Source organism: Sinocyclocheilus rhinocerous, unplaced genomic scaffold (genome assembly GCF_001515625.1).
Source record: "Sinocyclocheilus rhinocerous isolate Xijiao unplaced genomic scaffold, SAMN03320098_v1.1 scaffold963, whole genome shotgun sequence".
Lineage (NCBI taxonomy): Eukaryota > Metazoa > Chordata > Actinopteri > Cypriniformes > Cyprinidae > Sinocyclocheilus > Sinocyclocheilus rhinocerous.
The window spans coordinates 1,329,284-1,348,960 of record NW_015638949.1 but is presented as its reverse complement, the minus strand read 5'-3'; the positions used below and the strand labels follow the sequence as shown (position 1 = coordinate 1,348,960).

Sequence of the window (19,677 nt, the reverse complement as noted above, 5' to 3'; positions counted from 1 at the left end):
TGAATGAATCGTTTGGTGTGATTTGCGAACCGATTTAAAAGGTTCATTGAAAAGAATCAGTTCGTTCTTGAATCAGACACCGCTTCTGCGTGTCGGAGTACGTGATATATTATAAGGAGTAACGATATGTTTTATGAAATAATGTAGTGAAGTAAAAAGTACGATCTTATGCTTTGGAATGTAGTGAAGTAAAAGTAAAAGTTACTCAAAATAAAACTACTCCAGTAAAGTACAGATACTTGAAAAATGTACTTAAGTACAGTAACGAAGTAAAACTACTCCATTACTGTCTACCACTTGGTCCAGACATTTAGCCTTGAGCATCTATGAACAAATACTGTTAATAAGACAGACTGCAGAGTAGGGCTGCACGATAAATCGAAATGGAATCGAGATCGCGATTCGACAGAAGCTGCGATTGTCATGCGTATCTTTCAGTGAAGCACGGTTCTGTGATCAGCAGTAAATCTCCATCCAAAGGCCAGAGGGCGCTCTCGCGCTGAAACTCCAAATACGCCTCGCAGAAGAAACAAAGAAAATGCCTATCGCTGCAGCTGAATAAACAGAAGATTCAACATGACTAATAAACACACGACTACGGCAATATACGGTCTATCTGAGTTCTTATTATTATAATTTTCATTAAAATAAAGTATATTTATAATGCAATGCCTTTATCACTGCTTAAATACTATGAAATATGTTGCGTGCCTTATTCTGTGTAAGAAGCCACATCATCTCACAGAAGGATTTATTTCAAACACTCGACTGACGTTATGAAGTGAGTTTGGAGTAAAAATATGTTATTAAATGTGGTATTTTCACATGCTTTCAGATGGAGCAGCATTTACTTCACAGAGCCGTAGTTCACTGAGAAGCTATGCAAACAGCTGTCATTATCGCGAACGATTTATTCGATTTCATAATCGCGCAATGAAATCGTCTGCGATTTTTTTGCGTAACTTGTCAGTGAACTACGGCTATGTGTAGTAAATTCTGCTCCTTCTGAAAGCACGTGATGATGATTTCCTGCTGATTACAGAACCGGCTTTTTTAACAAAATGCGCATGACAATCACATTCGATTAATCGTGCAGCCCTACTGCAGAGTACATATATCAAATCTAAAATTATTTTTTATTGTTTTTAAGTCTCAAGTGGTAATGTTCTCAATAATAATTTGTTGGTATAATTTAAAATTAGTATAATTTTTTTATTAAATGCAGACGGCAATGAGTACATGTTATTTACGCAACTCCTCAGAGCTGAAATAATCTTGTGTCCCCAAAACATGAGGCACTGCAGGGTTCTTAGTCACATTCCCTTCTCTGCCCTCATTTTTTGTGCGGTGACCCTTATAATATGTGAAAAAAAATTAACAGGCCACTACATTCTCTTAATGATCCCACTGAGGGCCAGTGGACCCCGTGGAGAAGATATATAAAACAAAAAGAACTTAAATTTTCAAGACATTTCTCACTATTAACTAACTTTCGAAATAATCAACTGTTAAGCTAATATAATGTCACATTAGCAGTTAATGATCTTAAAGTTATGATAAAGTAATGCTTTCTTTATACAGCCAAATGTTCATGTGGATGAAACGTTCATGGCGAAAAAAGGTGGAAAAAGACAAGAAAAGTCCTGACAGCCAGTGATAAACACATGGCATAATATCATTGTGTTCAATATCATTGCAACTTCTACGTGTAAGGTATTTCTCTAAATAAATCCAAAAATACATTAAAGATGCAATTTAAACAAACAAACAAACAAAACAAAAAAAGCCTTCTATGAAGAGTCTTTTTTCTTTTTTTTATATATATTTTTAGGTGGTGTAACTGTCTGGACATATACAAAAAAGTCTCATTAAAAGGTTGTAAGGTTGGTATTTGGCTTATTATTTCTTTAAGAAAATAAACAGCAAAACATATATTTTTTTAAATATTACTTTAAAAAGGTCTGCCAAGTTAAAGATAGAAACACCATTTTTTGTCATTTGACAAAAGAGGACCCCTTCAGACCCTCAGGACAGTGCGTCAAGGTCATTTATTATTATTATTATTACACCGTGTCTACAGCAGACGCGACAGTTGTCGTGTCGCACCGCGCCGCAACAGCTAAAGTCTGTCTACACTGGACGCAACAAAGCCACAGTTGAAAATCATTTGAAATTTGTGTCAGTAGGTCATAAATAGAACGCAGCAGCAGTTTACCCTCGGGAATTTGTCGCGCCGCATCCAGTGTAGACAGCATAATAGGTTCTATTGTATTTTGTCGTGTCTGGTGTAGACACAGGTGTTAGATAATTCAAATGGAACAACATTAAGAAAATATCTTCTTGTGCGTGACTACAATTTTTAAATAAATATAAAAAACCATTATATTTATAAAAAATATTTTTCTATTTAAATATATTTTGATAATTCAAATAAATAAACTCAAATATTTCAGAATTTGTAGAAAATTGTAGAAAATTATAAAACAGTTTTTTTTAAATGTATGAAACCAACATGAATACAAATATTACATTGCTGTGAGCTTGGCACTTGTGTTTTAAACTACATTTTAAAACGATATCTCCTTTTCATCTTGGAAATTCTTATTTGCTATTGACTCATACAATATTTTCATTTTATTTTATTTTATTGTGACAGGTGGCATGTTAACTAGGGTGAGGCAGGTCATACGTTTTCATTTATTAAATAACCTGCCTGTCCATGCTTAATTATAACCACAAACAGCACTTGATGCAACCCTGACGCACGCACTAGCCTATTTATCGTCACGGAGCAGAGACAGTATTGTCCCTGATGATCTGAATATAGAGAAGGAGGAAACTCACTCAGTTATTGCGCTTGTGTTCATGCCTTTTGGCCTACATTCAGCAGCCGAACACTAGTGCTATTCAAACCCACGCTGAGGAGGAGACGCCGGGTGCAAAGTGAAATACTTCTAAAAACAAAAGCCAAATAGAAAACAGTTCAACTACGCAGGTAATCCCAGCGCTAAATAGAACCTCTTCGATAAATTAGAAAGCACTGAAAACAATGCAGACCGATAACGAAAAGCTATAGAGCTGTTACCTGATGCAGGCGACGATCGGTCAAAAGTTCAGGAAGTCTACCGCATTTACCTTGGCCATGAAGGTAGGCTTAATTCAGTGTGATTCGGTTGTTATAATACAGTCGCTGAAGCCCACCCCTCTCATACTCTCCACCTCTCGTAATGGGAAACGAGTCCATACAGAACCGAGAGTGTAGAATCACATGTGTGTGTGTGTGAGCCCACCCCTCTCATACTCTCCACCTCTCGTAATGGGAAACGAGTCCATACAGAACCGAGAGTGTAGAATCACATGTGTGTGTGTGTGAGCCCACCCCTCTCATACTCTCCACCTCTCGTAATGGGAAACGAGTCCATACAGAACCGAGAGTGTAGAATCACATGTGTGTGTGTGTGTGTCTTAACTCAAGGCGGGGCTTATAGCTCAACAGCTTGTATAGCAATGACAGCATGTTTCTAAATATGTCCATCTTGCCATTTTAATTGCCAAATTGCTAAATATCTGTTAGTTACATTAAATCAAAAGGTTTACTCCTCTCTTAACACGAGTAAACAACTCTGTTTTATAATCTGTTATCATTTTTATTAATGCAGATAGGCCTACAGTATTCAGTCAGCAATAATTACGCAATATCATACGAGCACGACTGTGTTCTATATATTTTTTGTTTATTACTTTTCCGCAAACGGAAATAGTTGCAAAAGAAGCAAAGCATCAAACTTTTGGTCACCAAGCAACGCCGACCTTCATCCGGTCTGGAGCAGGGTGTATGAATGGAACGGAGCGAATGATTTCCCCTCCCCTCTCAAAACGTAATCAGTCGGCTGTAGCTCCACTCCGGGTTTTTCATTTTTCATCACTATAGGAACCTGCTCCTACAAGTGTCGACTCGTGTCTAGTTAGTAAACCTGGTTCCGCGCTGATAGTGGTAGTACAGATAGATGCCTTGCCTACTATAATCAATCATACACACAAGCATCTGTAATACAATCATACAAATAATCAATACACCTCTGAAAGCAATGCATGTCTCTTGCTCGCAACTCGTCATTGTTCTTTCCTTCTTCCAGAGATAAAACCTCTGCCTCTTACTTTTGTATGTCATCCTCATACAGTTAAAAATATGCATGCATATGTAACCACACATACAGTTTTTTTTTTTTCAAACTTTCACAACCTATCAAGCCGGTGTTCTGTCGATTTGTGCTACCCTGTCAGATTTTGCTACCTCCCATTAAAACAGTGGGTAGCCTACAATTCGACAACGAAAAATGCTACCTGTAAAATTATGGTTTATTAACGTCTACACCTACCACAACCCTAAACCTACCCTTACAGTAATGCAAATACAGTAATTATGTGTTATGTTCGCGGTTGTAGCTAGAAGGGATACAGTTACATGAAACCAACAATAAAAAATTTTTTCTACCTATTGGTTTTATTAAAGTCTACACCTACACCTACCCCAACCCTAAACCTACCCTACAGTAATGCAGATACATTCAATATTGTTGTTCGGCTTGAGAAAAAGCACGCAATATTGATGTGGGCATGCACAGTAAACCCTGGTAGGACAATCTGACGGGTAGGATAAAATGTCAGGGCACCGGCAGTTAGCGACAAACAGAACTTTTAATGTGTTTTACAGTAGCAAATACGCATGCGCGGATGTAGCAGTATGAGGGTTACCATCTAGACACGTCTAAGTGGAATTTGTTTTTAGAAACATGTTGGTTGCGTTTGAATCTTGTAATTTAATTAATTGAATTGAATTACCATTTAAATTATCTAATTTAATTAGTAATTAAATTAGACATTTTCTGCACAAATTTATTTTAATGCAGGAGTTCGTCTTTAAACTATAGAGACAACGGGAGTCAGTGTATGTTTGAAAATAAAGAGCAAATAAGAGAAGTCAAACACATTTACAGTCGAATTTCGAGAGATATCTAGCTATTGAATTTCGATGGGAAAAAGCAATTCTGATAGTCTACCACAAGAGATCACTGTTGATTTTGTAAATGGCGTTTCCACAAACCGCAATGTTTTGAAAGTAGCCTACTGCGTGATAGTGGAAAAAATGGCAGATTTTTTATTTTTATTTTTTTTTTACCAACAACAATTCTACTCCTCCTTATATCTCTCTCCTTAAACATTGTGAAAAATGCAATTGATTGTGATCAGTATTCCAGCATCTGTAGGCTATTCCACCTAGATTTATGTAGGCTTAATTTGTTTCATTTAGCTGAGTTCTACAAGCACACACTTAATTGAGTAGATCTGGAGGATTATGATGGGAGAATGTCATATGGACTGTGCAGCAATTACACATTGCTTAGTGAAGCACAAACAGAACACATTCGATACAGGTATTTCAGCATTCTTTCTTTCCTGAAGGCATTTGACAATGCAAATGGCATGGTGTCCAGTTACTCAATGTCCAACTTTAGAGAGAACTGTGCTGAACTTATTGCAAAATTGTCAGACAGGCTCAAAGATGGAGAAAGATCTAGAAATAACCAAAGAGAGTAGGGTGAGAGAAAGAAACCCATTGGTTGTCAGTTGCTCCACTGATAAGACATTTCTGTTTTATCTCTGAAAAAACCTGCTATAAACAGGGGGGCGCACAAAACCCAAACACAAATTCTGATCATGGCATGGTCTTGTTTACAACCGTTGTAAAGCAGAGAATATAAACAGTCTTAGACCATCAGCTCAGGACCAGCAGTTCTTGTTCAGGAGCTCTTGAAGCCGGTTTGGCCACTCCTCGGGCATTCTCTTTGAGGACATTATTTTGAACTGCTAAGCTAGATACAGGCACTGCATGAAAGAGACAAACAAGAAGGATTCTTCTAAATCAAAGGTATATTTTTATTACTCTTTTGTCGCATTACATAACACTTTATTGTAGTGAAACAGCAGATGTACTGTAGTTTTCATAAAATAAAATAAAATGAAATAAATAAATAAATGAAAACAGGCAAGGTTTCAGCTGTGCTCGAAGTAAAACCATGCTGAACAGGTAAGCACTTTACTTATGAATTTTCATCCAATTTCTTTTTAAACATATGCATCAGCTGTCATCATCTGTAAGTCAGTTGTAAGTTTGAGCTGATTTTCTTTATAATATACTTTTTTTTTTTATTAAGATAAGAATGACATGTAACCTTTCAGGGTTTTAATGATCTGTTTGTGGTGACAGGTGTATTTCTGAATATATATATAGCATACTAATTTAACATGAATAACTGACTTAAATTAATTAACTGCAATTACAGTTGAAATGTGGAGGTGCAAATTTCTTTTTCACTTCAGTATCATGCAAGGTAGTATGTGCAATTTTAAGGCTGCTGAGAATAATAAATAGGAAACTGTAGCCAAAACAATACATTTATAGGTATATAGGTATAAGATCCAAATGTGGAAATATATACCAATAGACAACAACTGCTCTATCACTAGTTTGTTGAGAGGTAAAAGCACGTGAAAAAACACGTGCAATCATGCGCAGCTGTTTGCAGAGTCTATTGATATTATCATTTCCTACAGATGAGCTCATGGGGCCCACATCTACCCCAAACACATATAAGCCCCGTTCTTCATTATGCCTTAAATGTATGTTACATGACAACTATATTTGTGTATAATATATGTTTATCAACAACCCATTATTAGCATCATGGAGCATAGCTCAAGGCCAGGGGTGAAGTTAAACCACATGAATGGTGCCCTAGTACAGGCCAGACCTAAACCCCAGGCAAGAGAGCAGTGGGCTAATAAGCTGGAGTTTCTCTTGGCGGTGGCAGGGCACATCATTGGCCTGGGAAATGTGTGGAGGTTTCCTTACTTGTGCTACAAGAATGGAGGGGGTGAGTGCAAATTTATATTCAGTTTTGTTTTATGGTGTTTAAGTTCCTGAGTTAACATAGGTTCTTAATATAAAATAATATTTTATCTTAAAAAAGTTCCAAAGACTCAGATACACAGAAGATAAAAATCTGTGGTAGTTTTTTATAATTTAAATATTTTAGGATATAAGTCTCAGTGTCTAAGGGCTTGAGATCAGTGCCAATCATTCTGTGTATATATATACACATACATATACACATACACATACACATACACATATACACACACAAACACACACACACACACACACAATGTTAATGGGATGCATTTTAATCTGGCCTACTTTAATCTTTAATCACTACTGTTCTGAAAGTTTGGGGTCAATTTAAAAATTTTTTTTTAATGAATATTATTTTTACGTTGTTACAATAATTTATATTTCAAACAAATTCTATTCATCAAATATTATTTTATAATATGCTTAATATTTTTGTGAAAACCGTGATTATATATATATATATATTTATAATAGTCCCTTAATCATGCAGATTTATGCTACAAGCTCTGTGTAGAATTGTACAGTAAGAAAGTAATTTCCCTTAACCAGGAAATTAACGTTCTTAGAATTGACAGACAGTTGACCCTGAGAGGTCAAGTAAATATCTACAGCGGATCTAAATATTTATAATTAATTATAACTAGTTATGATTAAGTATTCATATTTCCTTATGAGCTGATTCGCTACATATAAACTATTATTTTAATAATGTTTTACTTTTAATATGACTGTTTTTACTGGATTTTTTTATAAAAAAAAAATAAAAAAAAATCATAGTGAACCCAAACCTTCGAACAGTAGTGTACATTGCTAAATGAAAATAAAAATTTAATTATTGAAAATAAATTATTAAAATGATAATTATTTACAGTCATGCTGACACATACTTGCTTTAGAATAGATATGGTATAATATGGTATTTTTGTTTACACATGTTGCCATTTTGTCATATAAATGATTTTGAATTCAAACAATAATTTGCCAACCCCGTTTTGGATCATTTCCGCTTTTTAGACCGTTTTTATTTTCTTTATAAGGGTGATTTAATACTGACTAAATAAAATCTTCACAGTGTTTTGGTGTGTATTGCTGGAGTTTTGATGCAAATGTAGTATTTTTGTATATTGCATATTGTATTTTGATTTGTATGTTTGCTGTGTATTGATAAATCATTCTGTCATTTAGGGGCATTTTTTGTGCCTTATGTGCTGTTTCTCTTCACCTGTGGGATTCCACTTTTCTTTTTGGAGACCTCACTGGGTCAGTTCACCAGTCAGGGTGGAATAACGTGCTGGAGGAAGATCTGTCCACTATTTGAAGGTGAACAATGATCTCATATACATTGACTTTTAAATATCAATGTATTACTGTTTTTTTACACTACTTTGCTACTTTTCATTTTTTCATAGGTCTTGGTTATGGTAGCCAAGTCGTTGTCCTCTATACTGGAGTCTATTACATTATAATTCTTGCTTGGGCTTTCCTTTACCTCTTTTCATCCTTCAGCTCAGAGCTGCCATGGGCGAGCTGCAACAACTACTGGAACACAGGTATCTCAAGCATAACAGTGTGAATTATCATAATACTGGGATATGTCATTTGAATAACCACTGCCTTCTTTATTTAGAGAACTGCAAAGAGTTGAGAAAAAGCAACATTACTGAATATTCTCCAGAGAAAAGCACATCTCCTGTTATTGAGTTTTGGGAGTAAGTTGTTGAAAATAGCACCCCATTAAACCGGATATGTTTATTAGAATTACGCAATTAAGGCAACACAGGATAACAAAACTCATCCAGCTAATTAAAATGATTCTCAATAAAGGTTGCAAAACAGAATGTGATTCCGTATTTTTGCCTACAGGAGAAGAATTTTGGGCTTGTCTGAGGGAATAGAACAGATTGGTAATGTTAGATGGGACTTGGCACTCTGCCTTTTTTACCATTTGTCTTTCAGAGACTGTGTATACTTGTGTCTGCTCAACAGCTTAACTAGCTTTGTGGCTGGTTTTGCTATATTTTCGGTCCTGGGCTTCATGGCAGATGAACAGGGAATGGATATTTCAATGGTTGCAGAGTCAGGTAAAAACCATATATAAGGCTTGAAGTCTCTTAAAGCAAGTGAAGGTCAATATAGCATAAAAAAAGCATACAGAAACCTAAAAATCAGAGCTCTGGAAATATTAACTGCAAAATGAAGCAATACCATTGGTTACACAATTGCACTGCTGAAAATTAAGCCGAAATATATATATTTTTTGTATTACTAAGCACTGCCATTCACATTAGATGCAGTGATTAAGTTGTGTCAAAAAATGGGGATGGGGAGGGATTTGTTTAATGACTTTTGTTTGTGGCAGGTCCTGGTTTGGCATTCATTGCTTACCCCCGTGCTGTAGCTTTGATGCCCCTGCCTCAGTTATGGGCAATCTTCTTCTTTATCATGATCATATTCCTGGGACTGGATAGTGAGGTAAATACAGGAAGCAATACAGAGGATTTTCCCATATTTAATTCCTTATATCCTAGTATGGATACCCTAAAGCTTTTTCTTTGAATCTATCAGTTTGTGTATCATGAAGCCCTGGTAACGGCTATCTCGGATATGTATCCCTCCTTCTTCCAAACTGGACATCGGCGTAAATTTCTTCTCCTCTTCATAAGTGCTGCCAGCTTCCTTGTTGGTCTGCTAATAGTAACAGAGGTGAGAGTCACAAATGAGAACACAAAGATGGTTGATTGAAATAAATAAATACAAACACCACATCTACAGTACCTGTATTTTCTGTCAGCAATTTTTAGTTTTTCTGTTTCACTCTCAGGGTGGCCTGTATGTCTTCCAGCTTTTTGACTATTACGCCTGTAGTGGAATGACTCTTCTTACTTTTGCTATCCTTCAGTCCATCTGTGTTGGATGGGTATATGGTAAATCATTTATTTGACTCTGTAAAGAAAAACTCTGTAAAGAAATGTACACAAATGGTACATGTTTGCATTTGCAACTCTGGCGACCTCTGTTGAAATATTTAAAGAACATCTGCTCAGACGTGTAATTAATTCAACAGTGTACTCAATTCCTAGCACATTAAAAGCGAATTGAACACAAAGTAATGCGATAAAATGATTTACAATGTACTTTTGAGTTTTAAAACTTTTGAGTTTTATATCAGGTGCAGATCGCCTCTATGATAGCATTGAGGATATGATTGGATATCGGCCCTGGCCCTTCATGAAGTGCTGCTGGAAATATCTAACACCAGCTATATGCACAGTGAGTATCATTTAAATCCCTTGAAATCTTTTTCTGAGGCTTTTTAAAACTCAGAGCAAATGTTTAATTCTTTATTTTCATATTGTAATCACAAACTATCCTCAGACCAGTATGTAGAGGTAGGAAGTGATTTGTCTGCCACCTGCGAGTCTGTGTCTGACACCTGTCATTTGTGTCTGTCTTTAAACTGACAGCACTTCAAAACAGAAGAAAACCATTCTCCTATTCTGAGACTTTGTGCACTGACTCAATGTGACAAAGCATACCAAACTAACTGACGGCTCCCCATTGCTCATCATTCTCTTTCCTGTCTATTTAGGGAACATTTATCTTCTCCTTGGTTAAATACACTCCTCTGAAGTTCAACAATGTGTATGAATATCCCTGGTGGGGTTATGCGATTGGTGGCTTCTTCACCCTTTCTTCCACCCTACTAGTTCCACTGTGGATGATTTATTTGGTTGGCACCACTCCAGGGTCTATGCGACAGGTATGCCCATAAGAAACTCCTTTTTTTGACTGCTTAAACAATTTCTATATATATATATATATATATTATTTTCTATGTATGGATTTATATATTTAAAACATAATGTTAATGAAATTTCTGATTTTTATAATTTATTTTCAACATAATTAACCATGTGCATCATTTTTAAAATTGTTCATATCAGAGAGTAAGAGTCTTGTGTACTCCTGCTGAAGACCTGCCTGATCCTAAACGCCCAAAACAGAAGCTAAACACTGTTTCTTTTGAGTGTTTTATGATAGAAATGTTAAAGAAAATGACAGTAACATCCAGTGAAACAAACTACTCAATTTTTTCCCCCTCAAATTTCGCCAGTTTGAATGGAAAATTTGGTATCATTTACATGATTTGTGCAATTCCTAACAGAATGTAATGAGACAAGAAACATTTTGCATTTTCAACATATTAGCCATACAAATAAGAGTGAATGTGTGCATTATTACTTCTCAACTAGAATTTCTAGAATTTCCTTTTCTTTATATAAAAAAATATATTAATTAAATAAAAAATTGGTCCCTCCTAATGTTCAAGACATGGTTACAGCTTTGTTATGAAGATCATATGATGGTTAAGTATTGAAATGTTTATCAAAGCAACAGTTTTTTAATTGATCATACAGTTACATGATAAAGTTCATATGGAGAATAAGTTTGTATATGTGTATTTCAAATGAATTAACAGGACAAGGCTTGTTTGCTCTCAATAAATGCATTGAAGTGTTACCACAAAAAGGGCCTTGAAGGTCACCTGTTACGTTTTTCAGCTTTCCCTTTAAGAGTGAAGTGTGTTTGTCAAACACACTCCAAAAAAAGTGTATAAATGTGAAACTTACAATTGAGAGTTGTTAGTATACAAACGTACAAACGTGAAGTAGAACTATTGTTATTTGTTTTCACATGCTTTTTACAATATTATTATTTTTTAAACAATTGTATTATTTTTAGATTTTTGTAATCATTTCTTCTGTTATGGTTTAGTTAGGGTTAGACAAATTAATGACAAAAGATTTTGATACACTTTCCTAGACTAACATGCAAGATCATGCCATCTGCTGGGTAACTAATGACATTACAGCAATGACATTGACTTCTCAATTAACCTATGTAAACATTTAAACATAAAGATTTAGTCTTAAACAGTAAAGGATCATCAGAATCAGACTGCAAATGAACAGTTATGAACATTCACATGCTCAGAACACAGACTGCATGGAACTGTTTTTTTCTTTTGATGTACTGGAAAGTAGTCTTAGCTTGTCCAAAGGTGAATGAATGCACCACCTGCTGGACATAAGAAGTGTATTTCTGTCTCCATGCAAGTGCATTGCTATCCTCTTACTATGCAGAGACTGTTGGATAGCTCCATCTACTGGACAATTTGTAGACCCAGGGCCATAACCACCACAGACACCGATATTCAGATAAGGTGTGTCTGCTAAAATGTGCTTTGGATTTAACACATTATTTCTTCTTAATTTTCTAGTCAAGTCGAGGTTTATTATTTTTAAAGGGATTACATGTTTTACCTCTAGTTACTTTGTTGCATGCACACATAACCCAAGGCAACAATAAATAGAATTGTCTGTACAATATTTGCAGTAGGTCTACGCTACCATTCACAGGTTTGGGGTCAGAAAGATATTTTGTTTTAATTTATTTTATTTTATTTTTAAAGAAATTAATACTTTTATTCAGCAAGGATGCATTCAATCGATCAAAAATGACAGTAAAGACTTTTAAATTGTTATCAAATATTTCAAATAAATGCTGTTCTTTTCAACTTTCTGTTTATCAGAGAATCCTGAAAAAATGTCATGGCTTGCACAAAAATATTAAGCACCACACTATTACTGTTTTTATTTTAAATTTTTTATCAATAAATGCAGCCTTCATGAGCATAAAAGACTTTTGTCAAAAACTATTTAACGCTTTATTTCAATAGTCTACTTTAGACATTCTGCTTACTATAACTTGTCAACTACTGCAACTACATGTCAACTACCAGTCATTAGAGAATTACACATTATTTATTGTTCCCTCAACAGACATTCTGTTACATTCTACTATAAGTTATTTTTAAGAAGTACGTCAGCTTATGTGAGTTAGTTGACATGTAGTTGCAAAGTTACTTATTGATATGAATGTCAATTTTAATGTCAAATTGCCAAATGTCAAAATCTTACTGACCCCAAATTTTTGATCGGTAGTGTATGTATTTATTGCACAGTTATAGGACCCAAGAGTAGTGTGATAGGAAGGCTATATTTATGCAGTATGCAGTTTATACAGTTCAGGGGGCTTGAATGTCCTTTTGGACTGATATGCGGGCCGTAGTGGGTAAATGTGACCACAGCCCCATAATGAGATCACGGAAAGCTTGTCCAACTTCTAAGTGAAGGTGACTAAACAGGGAGATTAGATGGCCCCAAACCAATCTGAGGTTAACGGACTTTTCCTCAATCCACCACAAATTGCTTCCAGCTTTCCTCATCTGACACACATGTCATTTTTAAAAATAAAAAGTGTTAATATCTATGATTTCATAGTGTTCTGCAAAATATAGATAGACACAGTGACCCAAAAAGTAGTTGGACACTTAAGCCATATTAAAAATGTCTGAATTTCATTGCAGTAGATAACAAAGTGTCAAACCAAGTGGCATCAAAATACATTTTGAACAGTATACTTTACCATTTCAAACCTATTGAACTCCTTTTTATGATTTGTCTTTAAAAACAAATGCCTCCTCCTTTGATATTTTATCAAATGTAATGACATTCATACTGATGCATGTGTGATTTGAATGTGCAAATACTTCATGTGGCCACTTGAAATAATATGATAGTAAGGTTTGTAATGTTTGATGTATTGATTTTTTTTTCAGTGTATGTATGTTTATATAATGTAGCACTATGACAAAATAAATTGTAACACAAGTGAAGTGAAGTGTGGCTAAGTATGGTGACCCATACTCGGAATTTGTGCTCTGCATGTGAAGTGAAGTGAGGCTAAGTATGGTGAACCATACTCGGAATTTGTGCTCTGCATTTAACCCATCCAAGTGCGCACACACACAGTAGTGAACACACACCCAGAGCAGTGGGCAGCCATATTGCTGTGGCGCCCGGGGAGCAGTGTCTTGCTCAAGGGTCTCACTTCAGTCGTGGTATATTGGGTAGAAGAAAGCGCTGGTTATTCACTCCCCCCACCCACAATTCCTGCCAGACCTGAGACTCGAACCCACAACCTTCGGGTGACAAGTCCGACTCTATAACCATTAGGCCACGACTGTGGAATGGGCAGCCATATTGCTGTGGCGCCCGGGGAGCAGTGTCTTGCTCAAGGGTCTCACTTCAGTCGTGGTATATTGGGTGGAAGAAAGCACTGGTTATTCACTCCCCCCACCCACAATTCCTGCCAGACCTGAGACTTGAACCCACAACCTTCGGGTGACAAGTCCGACTCTATAACCATTAGGCCACGACTGTGGAACAAAAAAGGTCATACAGGTTTGGAACAACATGATGGTGAATAAATAATAAAAGAAAGAATGAATTTTAATTTTGTATGAACTATCCCTTTAATATAAAATGTGTATATGTGTCAGTTTACAGTTACATCATCAAGCAGGCACATGATGTAAAGTCTGCACAATCAACTGGGCCATTAGGGTAACTGCATATAGACTGGACGCTGACCTGGTTTGAGTCTAGCAGTCGCCTCAACTTCCTGCTCATGATGGTGGCTTCCTTGCATAGTCGGATCTGTGATAAGCCCTTGAGCGCTAAGACGCCAAACACACTGTTTAGAGGCTAATCCCTATTTAAGTGATGTGTGACTTTTTACATTCTCTTCACACCTTTAGCCTCCCACGCCGATTTTCTTCTCATCTACACCTAACTATCCTTTTCTACAGTTTTGCTAAGCTCACTCCCAATCTCATTTGTAACAAGATGAAAAAGCTTTCAAAGCCGCAGATGTCTCAAATACAATGTGAATCATGCACTATCATCCAATAGTTTAAGGACAGTAAGATTTTTTATTTGAACATTTTCTTTATTTGTAAGAGTAAGATTATCTTTATTTGAAAGTAATTAACACTTTTGAGTGGTACCAAAATAAATAAATAAAAATGAGAAAAAAAAATCTAATAAATGCTGTTCTTGTGCACTTTCTGTTCATTAAAGAATCCTGAAAAAAAATTGCAGCATGGTTTCCACAAAAATATAAAGCAGCACAACTGTTCAATATTGGTAATAATGTGTCTTGAGCACCAAATCAGCATATTAGAATGATTTCTGAAGGATCGTGTGACACTGAATACTGGAGTAATGACTGCTGAAAATTCAGCCTTGCCATCACAGGAATAAATTACATTGTAAAATATGTTAAAATGGAAGACAGTTCTTTTAAATTGTAATAATATTTAACAATATTACCGTTTTTACTGTATTTTTGATCATATAAATGCAGCCTAACTGATAGCATAACACTAATAGCTAATAACATAAAATCTTTTTGATCCCAAACCTTTGAATGGAAGTGCATGTTAAGTTTGGTATAATACAAAAATTATTTTGAGAACTATGTGTGCTGTTTTACTTGGTGTGGTGTATGGAGTGTACTTTGGGGGAAAGTGTGAATAAATTGTGGAACCGCTCCAGACATCATCGCAATCGCGATTAAGTTTAGGCTGGCATCCAGGTTTCAAAAAAATAAAATTGGCTTTGGCTTACATGTCACCACTGGTGCCAACATTTGTCCATAACTGTAATGCATCCAAACCTAAACTGAGAAGTTTTATTTAAGAATGTTTCATCAACATCTACTAATAATGTCTTAAAATGTGTTTGCCTTTTTAAAATGAATCCCAAAATTTAACGGAGCAATTAGAAAAAAATAGATCTTACTGTAATTGAAATCTGAGAATAGTGGTTTCAAACATTAGCACATAGTTTTGCATTTTGTCCTCAATCACTTTTGACCTTAAACCATGCACATTGCACTGTTTGATAGTTTCCGACTACCCAAGATAAGTTACAGTGAAAAATTATATTGAGTGAATAAGTATGTAACATTATTAGGCTTCAAGCTGTCAGTGTGGACTAAACTTTGCTGGGAAAACCAGTGAAGAGTTACCATAAAATTAACCAAATTCAGGGGTCCGTTTCCCAAAATCAACTATGTTCACGAGTTCTATCGATAGAGTTCAATGGAACTTGTGACCATAGTTAGCTAATGATGCTTTTGGGAAACGCACCCCAGGACAACATCTAGGTCAAGCTTTTTGGGTTACAGGGGAGCTGGTTTTATTTTAAAAACATTGGTAGCACATTCTTTCAAACCTTCGTTAGAAAAAACAATTATATTTTTTATATAATACATAAACATATAAAATATATGAATTCTTCAAGTGAAGAATTGTGGATGGTGTGCGTTCTAGAAGACATCACTTCAGTCAAGGGGAACCGATGCCATGTGCATGCTTTGGTTTGGCTCTGGTCCTTCAACATGAGAAAGGCTTTGCTATTGCGTAGAAGGTGTGAATCCAATCAGGCAGGATTGAGGCATTTGAAGAGGATGCAAACAGCAATGGTGTTAACAGCTTGTCAGGGCCTTTTTGTGCCTGTAATGGGATAATCACAAGCTACTTGTGGCTGGAAATCCTCCTTGAAGGTGTTGACATCTCAGAGATGTTAATCTGACAGATGGGACAGGCTCTTTCCTGTTCGTCCACACTTATGTCCTGCTTAAGTGCAAAACTCATTTTCTTTAGCTGTGACCTTCAAAAGTCATTTTAAAGGTCATATACTCTATATAATTTTGATGTATGCCAATGCAGTCAAGACTGTGGAATTCTCAATTTGTAGAAAAATTTAATGGTAATTTCATTTTTCAAGAACTTAAATGTAAAATTGGAATGGAGGTTTATGATGGCCGAAATTAATACGTACATAATTTGTATAGTATTATTTAAAAACAGTAGTTACAGTAGTTTAATAAAAGTGGCACTTTGGTTAGCTCATTTACATGGGCAGCGTCTCATTCAAGCACATTTAGTGAATATTTAACATGTTAAAAGCGTGTAATATTTTGGTGATATAATATTTAAAGACCATCTCTCTCACTCTTGGTTTCTGCTTCACCATAACAATTACAAATGCATTTTTGTAGCCACAAGCATGACCTTGGGTGTGTTTATTTAATTTTATGTAGATCTTGCAGGTATAAAACCTAATCATTACAAAGGTTTTCAAAACAAATCATACACTAGCAAAGAGTATTAGTTTTAAATTAGTTTAAAATCCCTGGTTCAACATTTATCAGCATAACAGCCATCTTTACTAATTGTTTAATTCAGTAATATACTTTACCAATTAGAAAGGCATTTTTGCCAAGTAAAGTTATGGATGACTTGGTACTTACAGAAGAGTCTCTGTAATTCCTCTATGACATCATTCCACCATTTAATTGTTATATTGTTTTAATTCTCCTACTAATCTCACAGTCACTTCTACACAGGCTTTCTGGTGGCTTTTAAGACATATTTTTCATTACTGATCATCTTTTTGCAAGCATGTACTTCAGTAGCAAATTACCTGCAAGAAGAGCATGATTGTTGTACACTGTAAAAAAAACAACAACTTACATTTTATGTTAAAATTGAGAAAAGTGCATTTTCCATAAATACTATTAAATGAAAAAAGTAAATTAGCACTGATTAGCAATTTATAACAATCATGATAACAAAATGCTAAAGATGTCATTTTTACATTTTACAGTTTTCAATATGTAAAAGAATACATATTCTCAAGGTCAATTAATCCTTTTAGGGGTGAAGCCACCTCATTGGACGTGACTCTGATGGTTCAGCAAATAAAAGTTTCATTTATTTGATTTTTTTTTCAATTTTAGCCAAAAAAAGTGATAATATGGTTTAACAAATTAAAGTGTAACATCAGCAAATAAGAGAAGCAATCTAATTAGTGTTTTTTTTTTTTTTTGGCAGGAATGTGCATTAAAGATTAGGCATTATTTTGGATAAGGAGGCTTAGTAAGGTAAAACAATGAACTCTTTACTTACATTGAGCACCAACTGGAGAATTACATCTTGCCAATTGCTAATCTACCCAGAAGACACTACATACTATTTAGTCAAACAATATGTGATTGGCTAAAAAGAGAGAGCAAAAGGGGTGGGTCAGAAAATGAACTGGAATTGGATAATTAGATCTATTACATCTGCTTGGGAGTTACTTTAGCCAGAAGTCATTGGTTAAGTATATTAGCTCAGTCACCACAAAGTCTAATTTAATTGCTGCAGATCTCTGATATTTTAAAGCAACTTTTATTTATTCTAAGGTAAGCTGAGGGATCAATTCATGTGCAGTCAATACAAATGACATAATCTGCACCAATATCGGTATAATAATGAATTGTCAATATAGAAAATATAATAATATATTCGGTAGGAGTAGACCAGAAAGTAAAAGTCTTTGGTGGCACTCGTCCCAATGACCTGACCTCATAACTGTGGGAAATCTTGGGTTGTAAAGAGCGTTTTTTAAAATCATGTTCCCCCCAGATAGTCTTCCACACTGTGTTAGCCAAACACTGATAAAAAAAAAAATTCACGAACCCTCAACAGCACCTCAGTACACCCTTTCTATTTATCTGTGATTGATTTTCTAAGCATACCTTATGAGTGATTTTGGCAATAATTTAGTGAAGGAAGGTAATTGTGTTAAAACAATTCACTCTCAATAACGTAAAGTAGATAATTGGATCTAAGCTATTATTCCTGTCGCAGGTTGCACTTGGCCAGAAGTCTTGAGGTAAGGGAATTAGCAGCGGTAGCATTAAAAAAAACATATGGTTTTATGTTTCAAGAAAGGTCAAATTAGGTCAAATAGTCGAGCATGGTGATAGCCGTGGTCATGGGTTAATTCCCAGGGAATACACAAACTGATTACATTATTAGTGCCATTTGTACTAATGGTTTGATTAACACACACACTGATCAGCCACAACATTAAAACCACTGACAAGTGAAGTGAATAACATTGATTATATTGTTACAATGGCGACTGTCAAGGGGTGAGATACATTAGACAGCAAGTAGACAGTCAGTTCTTGAATTTCATGTGTTAAAAGCAGGAAAAATGTTCCAGTATTTTGCAGGGAAACCTTATGCCCTGGCATTCATGTGGTTGTTACTTTGACACATGCTACCTACTAAAGACTGTTGCAGACCACGTACCATTCATGGCAGTGGTGTTCCCTGATGGCAGTGGCCTCTTTCTGAGCAGGATAATGGTGCCAAATACCACAGGACACCTTCAGAGAGTTCACCTAACTTTTGAAAATGGGTAACGTCAAGTAAGTTTTTGAAAACAATGCTGTTATTGTCTCTGAGTAAACTACAAAAACGCACATTGTGAAAACAGTGATGTCATTATCATTGCAGCATTAAAGGGACCCTACACTATATTTGAGGGGGTGGGGTGGGGGGGTGGTATACATTTCCAACTAAAAATTGATTTTTTAAAATGCATTTTAGACTTTGTTCACATGGCACCGGCGTTTTGGGGCCCGGAAAAAGCTAACTTTTGAAAATGGGTTCCAAACGTCAAGTTTTTGAAAACAATGCTGTTATTGTCTCTGAGTAAACTACAAAAACGCACATTGTGAAAACAGTGATGTCATTATCATGTATATTATGTGTTCATTCGACAGGAGTGTGCGCAGGTCTGTACTGTTTCTTTACACAATGATATCACCAACTACTGGCCTGGCATGAATAATACAGCGTTTTTAGTCATTTTTGTGGATCCATGTGAACAGGGATCATTTGACAACGTTGTCATCTGTAAGTTTTTACCTTTATATGTTTTGCAGAAGCTTTA

At 35.5% G+C, this 19,677-nt stretch overlaps 1 protein-coding gene across 1 annotated transcript; it reads left to right on the top strand.

The window, feature by feature from the left end:
• The first annotated feature begins 5,669 nt into the window (after positions 1-5,669).
• Positions 5,670-11,145, top strand: LOC107750275 (sodium- and chloride-dependent GABA transporter 2-like). The gene is made up of 13 exons (XM_016565585.1): positions 5,670-5,929; positions 6,742-6,935; positions 8,159-8,293; positions 8,383-8,523; positions 8,601-8,682; positions 8,837-9,054; positions 9,333-9,445; positions 9,539-9,676; positions 9,795-9,897; positions 10,143-10,243; positions 10,563-10,733; positions 10,918-11,000; positions 11,139-11,145. Exons 2-13 carry the CDS (start codon positions 6,746-6,748, stop codon positions 11,143-11,145), a joined length of 1,482 nt encoding a protein of 493 aa, XP_016421071.1. The 5' UTR covers positions 5,670-5,929; positions 6,742-6,745.
• Positions 11,146-19,677: the final 8,532 nt, after the last annotated feature.

Bases quoted from the DNA above. Each gene is read 5' to 3' on its own strand.
- LOC107750275 (XM_016565585.1), top strand. From the start codon at position 6,746: ATGGAGCATAGCTCAAGGCCAGGGGTGAAGTTAAACCACATGAATGGT. The intron at 8,524-8,600 runs GTATCTCAAGCA...TTCTTTATTTAG, and splicing joins CAACAACTACTGGAACACAG to AGAACTGCAAAGAGTTGAGA. The intron at 8,683-8,836 runs GTAAGTTGTTGA...TTTTGCCTACAG, and splicing joins CCTGTTATTGAGTTTTGGGA to GAGAAGAATTTTGGGCTTGT.